Source organism: Echiichthys vipera (genome assembly GCF_963691815.1).
Source record: "Echiichthys vipera genome assembly, chromosome: 3".
Taxonomy (NCBI): domain Eukaryota; kingdom Metazoa; phylum Chordata; class Actinopteri; order Perciformes; family Trachinidae; genus Echiichthys; species Echiichthys vipera.
This window is the reverse complement of record NC_139828.1, coordinates 15,047,199-15,062,156: the sequence shown is the minus strand read 5'-3', so window position 1 is coordinate 15,062,156 and position 14,958 is coordinate 15,047,199. Positions and strand designations below refer to the sequence as shown.

Sequence of the window (14,958 nt, the reverse complement as noted above, 5' to 3'; positions counted from 1 at the left end):
CTACAGTTTTGATGCAGGTTTAACCTCACCCTTATTTGTAAAAACTTGTGACAAGTAGGAAGTCTGCGTTTTGGGCTCTTAACACAAAAAACTCCTTTCAGGACTGAAAGCGTTTTTAAAGGTGACTCAGCTGTCTAGAGTTTATCATGTTAGCCCGAGGACTGGTTTATTTTTATCCTTGGACTGTTGAAGCTCATATGTCACTCTGGGCCACTTAAAGGTTTTATCATAGGGTTTATTAAGACCACACTGATTGCAGATCTAGGTTAGTTTGTGTGTGAAGGGGTATTCTTGATGTATTTTGTCTCAGGACAGTCCTCATGTGAAAGTGCAGGGGGTTGTTCCTGTCAGGAGAAATTAAAACTCCTGAAGGATCATACTGTATCCTGTATTTTAAAGCACTTTAAATGTGACCCAATACTCGTTTACAGACAAAATTATCACACCAAACATTTGTATCCTGTAACACGTGTCAGATACAGACAGTCAACCCAAGATGTGATGTCCGCTTGTAACTTGTGCATATATATTTATATTATTTGCACAACTATTGGTGCAATAAGTCTCGGCAATTTCCAATCATGTACATATCGGAACAAGTGAACGGTGTTTTATATAGCTATTTTATTTGTATTTTTGTCTTGTTGCATTTTAATTATCACTTGGTCAGTCAGTCGCTTGCTTTTTTGACTCTCGAGCTGCTGTAACAAGTGAATTTCCCCGTTATGGAACCAATAACCCTTACTTTATCTTATCTTAACTCTTTGTGTGAGCCTCAGTCCACAGCCACTCACCAGCAGTTTTATGAGGAATAAGGTTACTGTGTTTTAACCTGCAGGTCCTCAGCGCCCCAAAAGCAAAAAAGCTACTTCTTTGTCTATTCAATAATTTTTTTATGCAGCTGTATGTAACCGGATGAGCATATTCCTTACTTAAAACAACTTACTAACGTGCAAGAGTGCTGGAACAGATGTTTGGCTGTTTGACAAAATACAAGAAAGACTGTTTGAGCAATAAAGGCTTCTTGAAAAGGTGCTTGCAGAATTATTGACACATTTACTTTACTTTACATATTTGTGAGTAGTGCCAGGTAGTGTGGCCAAAGTCCAGTACATCACAATGAAAATTTAGCTTTTATGTGCAATAGTTTTTGTCACAACATGCATTCACTTTTACTTGAGTGACTATTCTCATCCTATTGTCACTGTGAAATACTTTTAATGAGATGAACTAATGCTTTTCCTCTGTGTGTCAGATTGGGACAGGCATTATAAGAAAGAAAACTTGTGTGAGGATATGTAAGACAGACTATAAGCAGTGCAAAATTGCTTTCCAACTATTTTGAAATGAATTTCAGAGGACTCTAATTCTAGATTTTCTTCACACTTTTGTTCTCGATGTGTTAAATGTGCTGTTGTGTTGATGGTTTTTCGCATTGTGCAGCTATTCACTGTTACTGTTTGTTTTGGTCTGCAGGAGTCAGAGGGAGGCCTGTATGTGTGTATGAACACATTCCTGGGCTTCGGACGAGAACATGTGGAGAGACATTATCGCAAAACGGGACAGAGTGTTTACATGCACCTGAAACGACATGTCAAAGAGGTACGTTTTACACCTGCTCCGTATTTTTCGTAGAGATGCTCCAATACCATTCTTCCCCTCCCCATACCGATTCCAATACCTGGACTTGTGTATCGGCCAATACCACGTTGTGATCCAGTATTAAACCTGTATGGATGTGATGTGATTGCTATCATTGTTTATGATGTGGCTCGGGTTAAAACATGAACAAATACACGCGGTGAATTTCTTTTATTATCTAGTCTGACCGTCCGTCGTAGCTGAAAAAGAACATATATTTACTAATAGATTTTTGTCACCGCTAAATTACATTGTATCGGATCAGTACATGCACTGGAGTATTCACCGATTCCAACATTTTAGGCAGTATTCAAGTCATTTGCGATGCTGGTATCAACTAACAAATACAATACAACCATCATATTTGAACTCAAAGTTTTTTTTCAATGAGAACGCAGATCTGTGCTATCTTCAGAAAGATCTCAATTGCATACAAATTATTTAAAAAAAAGTATGTATTTTATAATGTAAAAACTAAATTAAGTCATAGTTGACTATAGCTCTTCCTGTGTGCACCCATCAATGGAGGCTGGTGTTTAAACAGAAAATAAATGTTACCTCTACATTTAAATTCACACTGTGGTGACCGATGCTGCAGTATAGTATGCAGAAAGACTAAAAGGCAGCTAAAAAGGTATCTTGAGTAACGTGGATTGCTGATATCACTGATATAATATTTTGAGCATCAGTGATTACATTACATTTTGTACATTGCATATTTTTGAAGTTTGAATGTTTTGTCAGCAACATTTAATTAATTAAATAAAGAGGAAAATATGAATGTTTTTCTCCCTGGCTGACCTTCAGGCTGAGGCCTGTCTGGGTGTGTGTGGATATGTTTTCAGCCCTGTCTACACTCCTGATAGCACATCTCTCACCTTTCACACTGTGCTGTTGGTAACACTTTATTTCACGGTTCCCGCGGTTCCTTATAATACCTATGAAGTTTCCCAGAAACAACCAGGTAATTTGGGAATAATTATGTGTAAATTAGATACAGTATTTATTTGATCATTGATTAACCAAAATTAATTTCCAGCGAAAACAAAAAAAAAGGTTGTTGTCAGTGCACAACAGGTCAGCTGAAGATTTTACAGGCAAGCTTATAATTCAATATATATGAAGAATTTAGTTTCCAATAATAAATGAAAAATGAATGGAATTATTGTTTGTGTGGGTTTAAATACATTTATTTTAAGGTCATCCTTATTTTCACTATAATTAGTACCTATTGTGCTTTAAATTATCAAGAAAATATTCTGAAATCCCGCGACCCCGACCCCGGGATAAGCGGTTGAAGATGAATGAATTAATGAATATTCTGAAATTATAGACTGAAATTCAACAGTATTCAACTGAAACCAACACAAGATTATAACATAATCTGTTTGTATTAGTACACATGGCTAGGGCTGCAACAGATCCTTTTGATGATAACCATCTCAGACTATATCATGGATTACACAATGATTATTATTATTATTATTATAATTTTTATTATTATTATTATCAATTACAGTGACCCTTTTTTGGTTGAAAACATGCTTTAATAGAATTGAAACTTGAGAATGCACAAGAATGCAACAAGAACACCGTTCCCACCCCGAAGTGAACATCCCCTATCTCACTCTAAAAAAATCAGCTGGCTCCACTGTGTAGAAGAATATGTATATTAAGGTGTAAACAATGAATGGTCATAGTTAACAAAATATTTTGTTCAATAAAGTAGACCAGCATATAAACACAGTATGATAACCATCAGTTTTCATATCACGGTACACTGTTAAACTGGTGTTCTGCTGCAACCCTACACATGACAGTATCAGGAACACCTTAGATTGTGGTGGCGTTGCATTGGATTGCGTTATATTGTAAGGCTTTTCTGTTATTCTCCATCACTGTTTATATTTTAAAAGAACACACTCAACAGAGGACTTTTGCTCTTTCCTTGTGGAAGAAAATACCCAAACAAGTCCATCTTTTAAAAGTTGATGTTTAACAACAAAGGCCTTAGCTGCTGCCGTGTCTTCCCACTGGCTCTAATTGCCCTCAAATAAGCTCTGCTTTGTAAAGAGCTGCTATTTCTATGCCGGGATCTAGCCTGAAACAGCTGTTCACATTCTGCAGGCTCCTGTGTCTGCTGTTTTTTTCCCATGAGTCCAATTGGTCTCGAGTGTGTCAGCATTCTCTGTCTTTCTGTCTGTCTGCCACCATGTCCTCCTCCTCCCTGCAGAGTGAACGGGACGCAGTCACCGGAACCTGATGGAATCAATAGAAAACCAGTCGGTGACACTGGGTTGTTTTACTGCCAACCAGTCATTTGGCAGATTCTCATTTTGGTGGATTGACTGACAAAGAGCTGCGCTGTTTATTGATTGATCCATTGTATCAGGCCTGAAAATGTTTTTGGCAGACTGAAAATGTTTATCTCAGTCTGTTAAAGGATCATTATGCTATTCTGATTTTCTACCCTGCTGGATAATAGAAAATGGAGAAAAAAGGAAACATAGTCACACATGACATGGCATCTGTCCAAGTCTACAAATGAAACTGTGCAACTATAGCAGTTTCATTTATCATTCTTTAATTTCGACTGTACCATGGAGGGGTTTTTCCCCTCGCCTTGTAACCCGACCTGGCAACTGAACATCCAGCGTCTATTTCTAACAAAATGACAACCATCTGGACCTTCTGTCACAGCAGGGCATAAAAGCCTTTTCCAGCATTTTACAAAGGGAATCATCAAAGGTGTTGAAATATGTTGTAATGTGGGTCAGTATGATCTTGTTCTTTGATCCAATTTAATCTCTACCTTCCTGTTTCCCACAGAAAGCCACAGGAGCTGCAGGAGGCGCCATCCCCAGACGAAGAAACGGGAAAGTGTTTCTAGGTAGGTTGGAGTCAGAAACCATGTGAGAAGTTTAGAGGCAAATGTCCCTTTGGGGGATTAACTTACAACTCATAGACATCTGAAATGTGACAAGGGGCTACAAAGTAGACACTGTTTACACAAGACAAAAAAAGGCTTTGCCATGTGGTTATTTGTATATAGACTATTTATCTATTTGCTAAACTATCAGAAAACATGCTATATCGTGATATACATCGTTTTTGAGATATGAAATGATCTACTTAAGTGCCTTAGATGTTTATGTATGTAATGTGTATTGAATATTTTCAGCCACACTGGTTAGAGGCTGGACTAAACATGGTGGTTTGATATTACAGTAAATGGGATTTGTGTGCTCAGAAACACCTCTCTCCGCTAAGAGAACCCCCTCCATTACAACCTGGTGTTATTGTTTGTTACACTGTAATGGCCCACCCGCTGCCCCTCCAGCCTGCCTCTACCCAAAGCATCAGATATTTCCCATGATGCGACCTCTCCTCCTTCTCCCCCTGTGCTCCAAAGATAGCCCATTTATTTGTATATGTGGTTGGTAACTATTCTAAATCAAAGCCTGGTCTTCTCCTCCTCCCCCTCTTCCTCCTTGGTGTGGGGAGGGGGTGGTTGGTCCTCTGCCTCTCAGCTGCCACCACCTGTCAACCTTCCTGACACACTTCCACTGCTATGACGCTGCTCGGAGCAGACCAGGTGTCTCTCACCCCTCCATGCTCCCCCACTGCTGGCCTGGTGGGGGAGGAATTCCTTCCACTCACCCTCAATGTAATTGATGTAACTGTGTTATCATTGTCCAGAGTTTAACAGGCTTACTATCTATCGCCCTTCGATGACTGTTGTATGTAAGGTTAACCCTCTCGCTGGCTGAGTCAGTCTCTCTGATAGAAATGTGTCAGACTCCCTAAGGGACGACTCTAACTGTCCTCCATTTTGGGTCTGTGATGTGACAGCGGGCGTATGTGTGTCCACCGTCAGCTCCATAGCAGTCCAGTGATCTAATTCAGTAACGTCAGACGTTACCATGAAGCCAGTGGACACAATAACAATGCCAGGGATAACCTATGATCCTGTTTCTCATGAGTCATTCCACGACTTTAGGCTGCAGTGGACAAAGGACAATCTGCATGGAAAGTGATCTAAGAGAAGAGAGTCTCTCTACAGTAGATTTCCATTCGAGAAGATATTTAGATTAGAAAAATGAAATGACGAGTTGATTAATCAACTAGCTGATCAATAGAATATGTCTTGATTTAACGCCTTTCTTTGTCTTACTTGATAGTAAACTAGGGCTGAAACTAATTATTTTCAGTATCGATAAATCTGCCGTCACACCCCGGCACTTAGACCGGGACAAAAACCGGAGATACACAGGAAGTTAATGAATGATGTCATTTAAAATAATCAAAACAAGTCAAACCAATAGATGAGAGGAATCTGTAAAGTCAGTAATGTAGCGAATGGATGAGTGAAAATGTGCTGTAGGGGTGTTGTGCTATAAAAACAATAGAAAAAAAAACAAAAGCCACGAGGCAGAGGTATGCCGTGAGAGAAGATCTGCCATGAGATTGGCTGCTGCTCTGCCTCAAAACAGGTCCGCAGCCCTGAGAGAGGAAGCACAGTAACAGCAAAGTGATTATTTTCTCGATTCACGGTTTGGCCTAAATATAATAGTTCCTGTTGTCCAGGATGATTTCTTCAAATGCCTTGTTTTTTTTAAAACTACAAACAGCTCAAAAACCAAAGAAATCGCAGAGAACTAGCCAACGAAAATGTTTAATAAATTATCATAATAATTGAAAGTTCATTTTTTTAATTGATCGAATAAGTGTCTGGGGTTTAGGCTGTTAGTCGGACAAAAATACAGATTTTCAGCTATAATTAAAAGACTAAACGATGAGTGGAGAAAATAAGCAGATTAAGCAATAAGGAAAGAAAACATTAGTTTCAGCCCTTATTTTGATCATTCAGTGTCATTATGTGGTCAGTAATGGAATTAGGTGCCATAGCTGCACAGACAAATGTCAGAGATCCAAGCCGTCCTCGATACTCCTTAATAACTCGCTGGTGATAAGAGTGTGTGATACATGGCTAAATATAGCTCTACACGAATAGTGGCTGAGCAAAAGAGTCATTGACATCTTATGAAGTCATCCTGTCACTGCTGCAAAAAAAAAGATGACATTGGTGGTTTCTTGTTCAATGATTCATCTGTTTGTACTCCCATAAAACAAGTACAGACCTCGCACTCATAAAAATAGCAATGAAGTAACGTCTGTTGTTTACTTCCTCCTCTGTAGATTTAGAGCTAAACCGTGATTTTAATGGAGAGGATTATGAATATGAAGACGAGGCCAAGCTCGTAATTTTTCCAGACCACTTCGAGATCCCCTTACCAAATATCGAGGAGTTGCCCGCTCTGGTCAGTGAGTCGGTGCTGCACGGACTCTTGTGTGTTTTAATGCATGTCGATGGGGAGGGTGCACTCAGTGGTTCCCCCATCACTGAATAGGCAGGTTGGTCATTCCTGTGTTGAAAAGCCGCAAACCCTGAATTTGTTCATTTGTTTAGGTTTAAGTGAAGGTCCCATGGTCACGCATTTTAAACTTTGCACTCAAAATTATCATATCTTCTGTGAAAGTTTCCCCCTGTGCTTCATCTAACCTCTAGTAGCCGTTACCCAAAAGTTTTCCTCTGGTTGGGTTTCGGCGTAAGTAAATTTTAGTGTCAACGCTGTTTAATAGGCCAAGAAAATATTCTGGGGGAACCACTGGACGCACGTACTGTTTATATCGTGTTTTATTTCTTGCATGGACTATTTACTCCTGTTTTCCTTTTTTTGTTTGTTTTTAGAGCTTCTGCAGTGAATGAGACTTGGTGTTTGCATGTCACAGGGTTTAAGTTTTCAAATATTTTTGTCATGTAATGTTGTGAATGTACAAATTGTGATGTTGAGCATAGTTTTTTTTACTTGCTTTCTGGTTTTGCATGGTTTGTTTTTGCAATACAATACATACACCCTTCCTTTCTATGCTGGATCAGTCTCTTTATGTGTCACAGCTTCACTATGTCCTGCACAGGTCTTGCATGTCCACTTTTGTCGTTTTTATTAACTGTTATTGATGAATTGCCTTAAAGGTTAATTTAGAGTAGTTTAAGTTAACTACATTAGAAAACATAATCTGACAAATGCACTCAGAGCAAGGTTCTTAACCCCTTACGTTTTCCTTTTAAGAAGACAGTTCATGTATTTTCAGTGTGACCTGAATCACACCCACTTCCAGAAGGTCACTCTGTCTCTGCTGTTTCCTGTGACGTTCAGGTGACCATCGCCTGTGACGCAGTGCTCAATGCACCATCAGCTTACAAGAAGCAGGAGCTTGAATCCTGGGAGGAGGAGATCCAGGTGTCCAGACATGCCAGGAGCCTCAGACAGCTGGATAATGGGGTCAGGATCCCACCCAGGTAGGAAAGGCACCAACCACACTGATACACCACTTAATCGTTTATACCGTGGGCTTCAATGTCTCATAGTTTAAAAAGTGAGTGAGATTTCCATGATTTTTTATTGTAAAGCAGGTTAATGTGTGTGTGTGTTACAGTCTATAATTACTGTAAAAAGCATTAAAACACTAAATCCAAGCACTGTATCCTCTGAAACGGCGTCTTAAATCGTCAGAGTTGGAGCATTTTGGATATCTGCACAATGATGATGAAGATGAAGTTGTTGAAGATGGATATCCAATTGGCAAAGAGTGCCGCCATGAAGTGACTGCAGAGGATCAGTGCTATAAATATGTTTCAACGTCTTTAAGCCAATCTTACATACATACTGTACACTATATTCAGACAGATGTGTGAAAATAAAATAATGTGTTTTCTGAACATTAAAGAGACTTAGACTTAGACTTCTCTTTATAAATCCCCTTAGGGATGAGTCCTGCAAGGAAATTGAATTTCCAGCAGCTAACAAAAACACAAGGGAGGTATAAAAAAAATACAGTATAAGATAACCAATAAACTCTTAGATAAATACAGGTAAAACAAAATTCACAGAAAATGAAATTGGATAAGTTTAAGCATGTTAACATGTTCTCGTAGAAACCCAAATTATAAGTTTGAACCTGAAAATTAGCGCAATGTGGGACCTTTAAATATGTTGTTAGATAACAATGGCTGCATTAGTGTAGCCATTCCCCTGACTGCATTACTTTGTCTCTTGCTGTTTGCTTTGTTACAGTCAACATGTAAGTCTGATAACTTCTTCATCTGAGCAAAATGCAGTTATTAAGTGAGTCTTTCCATGACTGCAGGATTAAAAAAACAACCCAACCGTAACAGGAGTCTGTTTTTTTGTTCAGTGGCTGGAAGTGTCAGAAGTGCGAGATGAGAGAAAACCTGTGGCTGAACCTGACAGATGGAGCAGTGCTCTGTGGCAAGTGGTTCTTTGATGGAAGCGGGGGCAATGGCCATGCTCTGGATCATTACAAAGAGACCAAATACCCCCTGGCTGCCAAACTGGACACCATCACCCCAGACGGAGCAGGTCTGAGACATGTGACATAATTATTCTAACTGCAGAATTCGGGTTATTACATGGTATTAGTCAGTCACTGTCCTTTTAAATTGTTTTACTGATGCAAACAAACTCTGGCAAAGTTTCTTATAACAGCACACCAGAAAACCCACTTTAATGAAAAAAGTACAATATAGTAGCTCATATTCTATGTAAATGATATGATTTAAAGATGTTGTAGATGATAGACTTACCGGGTTAGGAGCTAAAGTTTGTAGGCTGCATTCACACCAAATCAGGCACTGCGGCAACTAGAGCAGGCTGTGTTTTTCTCCAGCATGTACTGCGGTCCTCAAGTGATGCAGTCTAAACACATTACCCACATTCAAATTGATGGAAGGACAGGTGTTTTTGCTCCAACGCCTAATTTGGTATGAGTGCAGCCTTATTGACACTTTGTAAAAGATTTAGTTGGTTAGGTTTCAGATAAAAGTATGGTGGACTAATCTGAAAATTAACATGTTAAGCTTTTTTTCTATAAAGTCAGATTAAGAATCTGGTTGATCATGGTGATTTTGGTTTCAGATGTCTATTCATTTGAAGAGGAGGAGGCTGTGTTGGACCCCCACATATCAGAACACTTGTCACACTTTGGAATAGACATGCTACAGATGCAGAAAAAAGTAAGTTGTCTAAGTTGTGAACAAACAAAATAAAAATGTAAGGCTTCCACAGTGAAATTTCACTCCCTCTCTTTCCTCGCAGACAGAGAATGGTCACCACACAGACAATAACTCCCGACCGCGGGTCAGTGAATGGGAGGTGATCCAGGAGTCGGGCATGAAGCTGAAAGCGGTGTATGGATCTGGTTACACAGGCATCAAAAACCTGGGCAACAGCTGCTACCTCAGCACAGTGGTGCAGGTCCTCTTCAGCATCCCAGACTTCCAGAGGATGTGAGTACACTGTGATGAGACTTCACTTCTCTAGAATATGTTATCATCTCCATTTATTTTCACATTATTAATATTCTTTTTTTACCTTATTCATATATATCATGGAACCTATACCAGCACAAAAAAAGGCCATGTTTAGAGAGTCTTACAAGGATTTTCCACTGTTTTTTTTATAACTCTGCTCGACTCGCCTCACTTTTTGGTACCAGTACTTTTTTCATTTTGTTTTCCCCTTACTGATACCCCCTCAGTATGGAGGGGATTCTCAGCTGATCTCCATAACGCTGCATGAAACTGCTGGGACATCATCGATGCGAAACTTGCTGAATCCTTTCGTCTGCAATCAAACAGAGCAACGTGTTCACTGTTTTTTTTTAATCTGAGTCGAGTGGATAAATGAAAATAGAGGTTGCTGTTGATGGTAGCTTAGATAACTAAACATCACAGTTTTGTGCAGGCTGTCCCGTGTCATGCTAGTGACAATTCTCTCTGACCAATCAGTCGTCTGCAGTGTTTTAACTCCACCTTTTAATTTTGGCTCAGCTCGCTTGGGACCTGGATCGATGTGGTACCAAAAACAGTACCAGGTACTATCCACAACTTTTGTTAATTAAAAAACAAAAATGAGCGACCATGAGGTGGATAAACAAAATTAGTCAGAATTTCATTATCTAAGGAGAACATAACTTGATTTCAAAAACGATTACCAAAGCTGATAAAATAAAATATTGTTGCAAATATTAGTTTGATTGGCAGGTTTCTAAGCAACATGAGACACCTAAGAAGAGGTTCAATAGGGCGAATAATTTGTGGCCAATCAGTGACATACTAGGACATCAAGAAAGAGAAACAATGTGAAACTAACTCATATGGACAAGAAGGACTTCTTAATACGACCCACCTTTTTTCTAATGCGGATTTAGTTATTTCAAGGTTAAAGTAAAGTATTTCTTATTCCGTCAACACACACGATTGTAATTATTGACGTCAGTCTATATTTTTTTGTTTGTTTGTTGATTGTCTAGCTCTGGATAACGTATGGAAGTAAATGCAGAGTAATACTTTGAAACAACTTGGGGTATTGAAATAACTACTATAGCCATCAGCGGAAGGTGTTAATGTCTTCTCAGTATCACCTCAGATTGTTTCTCTTGGGTCGGGGTTGTGCTCCATCTGAGATAAGTGTGTGGTATTTTGATCTTTAGGTATGTGGGTAACCTTCAGAGGATATTTGACTATTCACCACTTGACCCCAGCCAAGACTTCGGCACACAAATGTAAGTGACTCCAGTGTTTCATACTGCACACAAAACAAGTGAAGGTGTTTTCCAACTGCTGCTGTCTTTGGGGTTTTGTTATCTGTAACTAACTTCAAATGTGTATCTTTGTTATTGAAAATGCTTGGAATAAGTATATAATTTATTAAGATAAATAATACACGTTTTGTTGGGTGAAAGCATTTACCCACATGTTCTGATAAATACTTGTCATGTAAACCAGCATGTTGCAAGAGGTCAGTCAGGGACTGTGGTCATGATGAAAGGTAAGTAGAGTCTCACATGTGAAGCAACACATGGTCATATTCTGAGGCACACTGCCAGATAAACATGTTTATACCCGTCCCTGTTTGAATTTGATAGCCTGCCAGCACAAATCAGGTCATTAAGAAAGAAAATCTGTCTTCGAATGCATTGGGCCCAGAGTGATTAAATATAATATTTATTTAATCCGAGCACTGAAGAGCGTTAAATACATATTCCTGTTCCTTAGATAGGTAATACCAGTCTAATTAAATGATAATTTCTCTATCCTGTACTTAATGCAGATGAAAGAGATTCAGAAAATTCTTTAAAGAAACATGAAGAAAGAAAAACAGCACAATGGTCTGATGATTATTTGGAAAATGGCAACTGTTTTAATTGGTGCTAGACTCCTTTAAGGTTTTAGATAAAGATTTTGATGCCTATCTTGGCCTGAATCAAAAGTGTTTAGGAAAAAAACTGGGCATAGAAAAGTGATTTACCTAACAGCAACAGAGTTTGAACTGGAGCCAGCTTTGTGAGGCTGAAAAGTCAGTGTTAACAAGTTAGCTGCTTGAGGAAACAGGTCCCCAGGTGTGTTGGCTCAAGGTTTTGAAAAGTTTTTCTCTGAAGAAGTAAGGATATATGTGCTCTGCAAGTTCTCCAAGAAATCTCCCAAGCTCAACTAAGAGACTGACTATGCTGTATGTTGTAATGGTTAGGCATTTTTTTTGTCTGACAGGGCTAAACTGGGACATGGACTGCTCTCAGGCCTGTACTCCAAACCACCCATGAAATCTGAGCTCATTGAACAGGTGATGAAAGAAGAATACAAGGTATTAAACTCGGTATGTCCAGCTCCCAAACTGGGTCCATAACCGACAGAAGCATGTATATATTGAGTTGTAGCAAAGTGAGTCTTTTTCATTTAGCATCCAGCCAGTTTGATGTTTTCCCAATGTTAACCCTGCTCTTCGCAATGCAGTTTATATGTGTAATTAATGCACCTTTTCTAATAGTAAAAACTGGAAACAAGTTGATCGAAACAAAAGGAAGACGTAATTTTTAGACCAATTGTCAGGTTTTCTTGTGACATTTTCTTTTAGTCTGAGCTCTAATTGCTGTGTTTTGCTTTTAAATCGCTACATCACTAATTAATGATTGCCGTGGCTTCCTGTGGTCTCTCAAGTTCTTGAACAACTTAATTGGTTTATTTTTGGTATTTCTTTGGGTTTTGTTTTACTCATTTAAATGCACATGATATTAAATCATTGCCTTTTCAACCACATGGTACACAGCTGCCTGGAAACGAGGAGAGGAAAGCCATTAAAGCATAATGAGCCAGCGCTTGGTCTGTAAGCCCTGGGCTTCTTTTAAGCCTTACCAGCCACAGTAATTAATAGGGCATAGCTAGTGATCCTGCACTTCCTACACTTGTGATGGTGGGGTCAGGTTTGGATACATATTGACAGCTGGGAAGGGACTTGAGTTGGTATGCTGTGATCACTGTCTACTAAGGAAATATTACCCATTGCAGTTACATATTATCATAAAAATGACTTTTTAAGTTAACTCCCCTGGCAAAAGTTTTATGGGATTTTGTGCGGCTAGAGGTTTGACTACAAAGTGTGGCAGGGTGATGTAGGGATGTGCCCACATTGGATTTATTTATAATCAATCAATTAAAAACATTATGGCGGGTATTAATATAAAAGATGTTTATTTGGTTTATACTGTATGTGACTAATTTAGTATAAATGATTAATATAAGCTGCTTTCCATGTGTATCTGTAATATTCACCACTGGTCTGCTGTCTTGTTTTATACTTTCATGCACAGTCAGTGTGTGTGACACCCAAATTGTTGTCATTGCAGCACCAGCAGAAGGGCGTCTCTCCCAGGATGTTGAAGATGTTGGTCAGCAGGGGACACCCAGAGTTCTGCTCTAACAGACAACAAGATGCACACGAGTTCCTCCTGCACATCATCAACGTGGTGGAGGTGAGCGAAGCTAAACCTCTGCTCTGTGAACATCACAAAAAACATCAGGGGATTTTAAGTGAGCAGACATCACAGCCAGTAGACTGTATTTATGTGGGGAGGCCACATACCAACGATAGTTGGTATTCAGTGCCTGAATACCAACTATCGTTCATGAACTCGTTCTTTTCTTGGGGGAACGTAAACTGAACGTATGTATTCTGCCTGATGAATGTTACTGTGAAAGCGTTCATTCTGGTGTCTGTGAACGACAACCTCTCTCACTTTAACTTCATTCAATAGGGTGCCAGATGTCTATAGAGCCTTCCAGGCAGGCCTTAATATGTAAGGGAATAAACACCCAATCTGACAACACGAGCCGCCAGTGTCGCACCGCCGCATGCGTCATCAAAACAAAAAACAGCGTGGAGGCGACAGCAACGTGTAGGGGACAAAGCAGCATGGAAGCGTCGTATGATCATTCAAATACGTTTTATGACAAGTTCGGTGAGGATAGGAAAAAACTTACATTTCTGAACAAACTTTGCCCGCCGGCTTTCAAAAAAAAAATCTGCACTTCAGGCACATTCACAGCAAACCTGAAACGCCACATTGAACTGAAGCACCTGGCATTTCAAGGTGCAAGCAAATAAAAAATCAAAGGACAGTTAAGACAGATCCTCAACCCAAATCCCATTAACTGCGTACAGTAAATGCTCCATTGTCATCTCCCTGCCACAGCTGGATGACCTGGTTGTGCACTAAATTGTCGGAGACCTGCAGCCTTTGAGTAAAGTGGAAAGCCCAGCTTTCATAAACTTAATTAATTAAGGGGTTTGCAATCATCCAAAAAGGTGCAATCATTTAAAAGTTAGAAAGTGAACTTTCCCAACACTGTTGGTATGTATTTGACATCATGAGATCAACATTCATATTTAAGGAGCATGTGTTGAGTTGTTAAAAACAATAACATTTTGAATTCTGTGGAGTGCTGTCCAGATTTGTTCGTGTCTACATTATTATCAACACAATAGGCTCAACATTTTATGAAAATATTTTTCATTCTTTTATATATATACATATATATATATATATGGACAGGCAGTTGATTCGGAGGGGAGGGTCTGTTTTTGAGTGAACACAGCACACAGTCTCTTTGGTTGGTACGTACACATGGGGTGCTCTAACGTTGTCTCTTTCTCGACCTGGATATATATAGCTCAGGACTATCTGTTACACAGGGAGGTCAGATAATGCTTCCTATTCTGCTTCAGTCACGACACATGCCCTGACTCGGACCCCGACACTTTCTCCACTTCACGTTGTGGAGATCAGTAACATACCACCCATCCGCCCCATTATCTGTAGCACTGGGTGGAATGACCAAAGTCTTCTATCCCAATAGGTCATTTCATGTCTCAAAAATGAAAGATATGATGATAAGGC

The 14,958-nt window shown here is 39.4% G+C and overlaps 1 protein-coding gene across 3 annotated transcripts in view; it reads left to right on the top strand.

Moving 5' to 3' along the window:
- Positions 1-14,958, top strand: part of usp13 (ubiquitin specific peptidase 13) — a 33,185-nt gene that overhangs the window by 1,215 nt on the left and 17,012 nt on the right. The window contains exons 2-11 of one of the 3 annotated variants that reach the window (XM_083940613.1): positions 1,477-1,602; positions 4,471-4,531; positions 6,841-6,962; positions 7,863-8,005; positions 8,902-9,086; positions 9,642-9,739; positions 9,822-10,012; positions 11,218-11,289; positions 12,275-12,347; positions 13,408-13,533. In XM_083940613.1, coding sequence (XP_083796739.1) covers positions 1,477-1,602; positions 4,471-4,531; positions 6,841-6,962; positions 7,863-8,005; positions 8,902-9,086; positions 9,642-9,739; positions 9,822-10,012; positions 11,218-11,289; positions 12,275-12,347; positions 13,408-13,533 — 1,197 coding nt within the window. Of the gene's footprint in view, positions 1-1,476; positions 1,603-4,470; positions 4,532-6,840; positions 6,963-7,862; positions 8,006-8,901; positions 9,087-9,641; positions 9,740-9,821; positions 10,013-11,217; positions 11,290-12,274; positions 12,381-13,407; positions 13,534-14,958 lie in introns of all 3 variants that reach the window. The other 2 variants (XM_083940612.1, XM_083940611.1) reach the window with 2 other exon arrangements.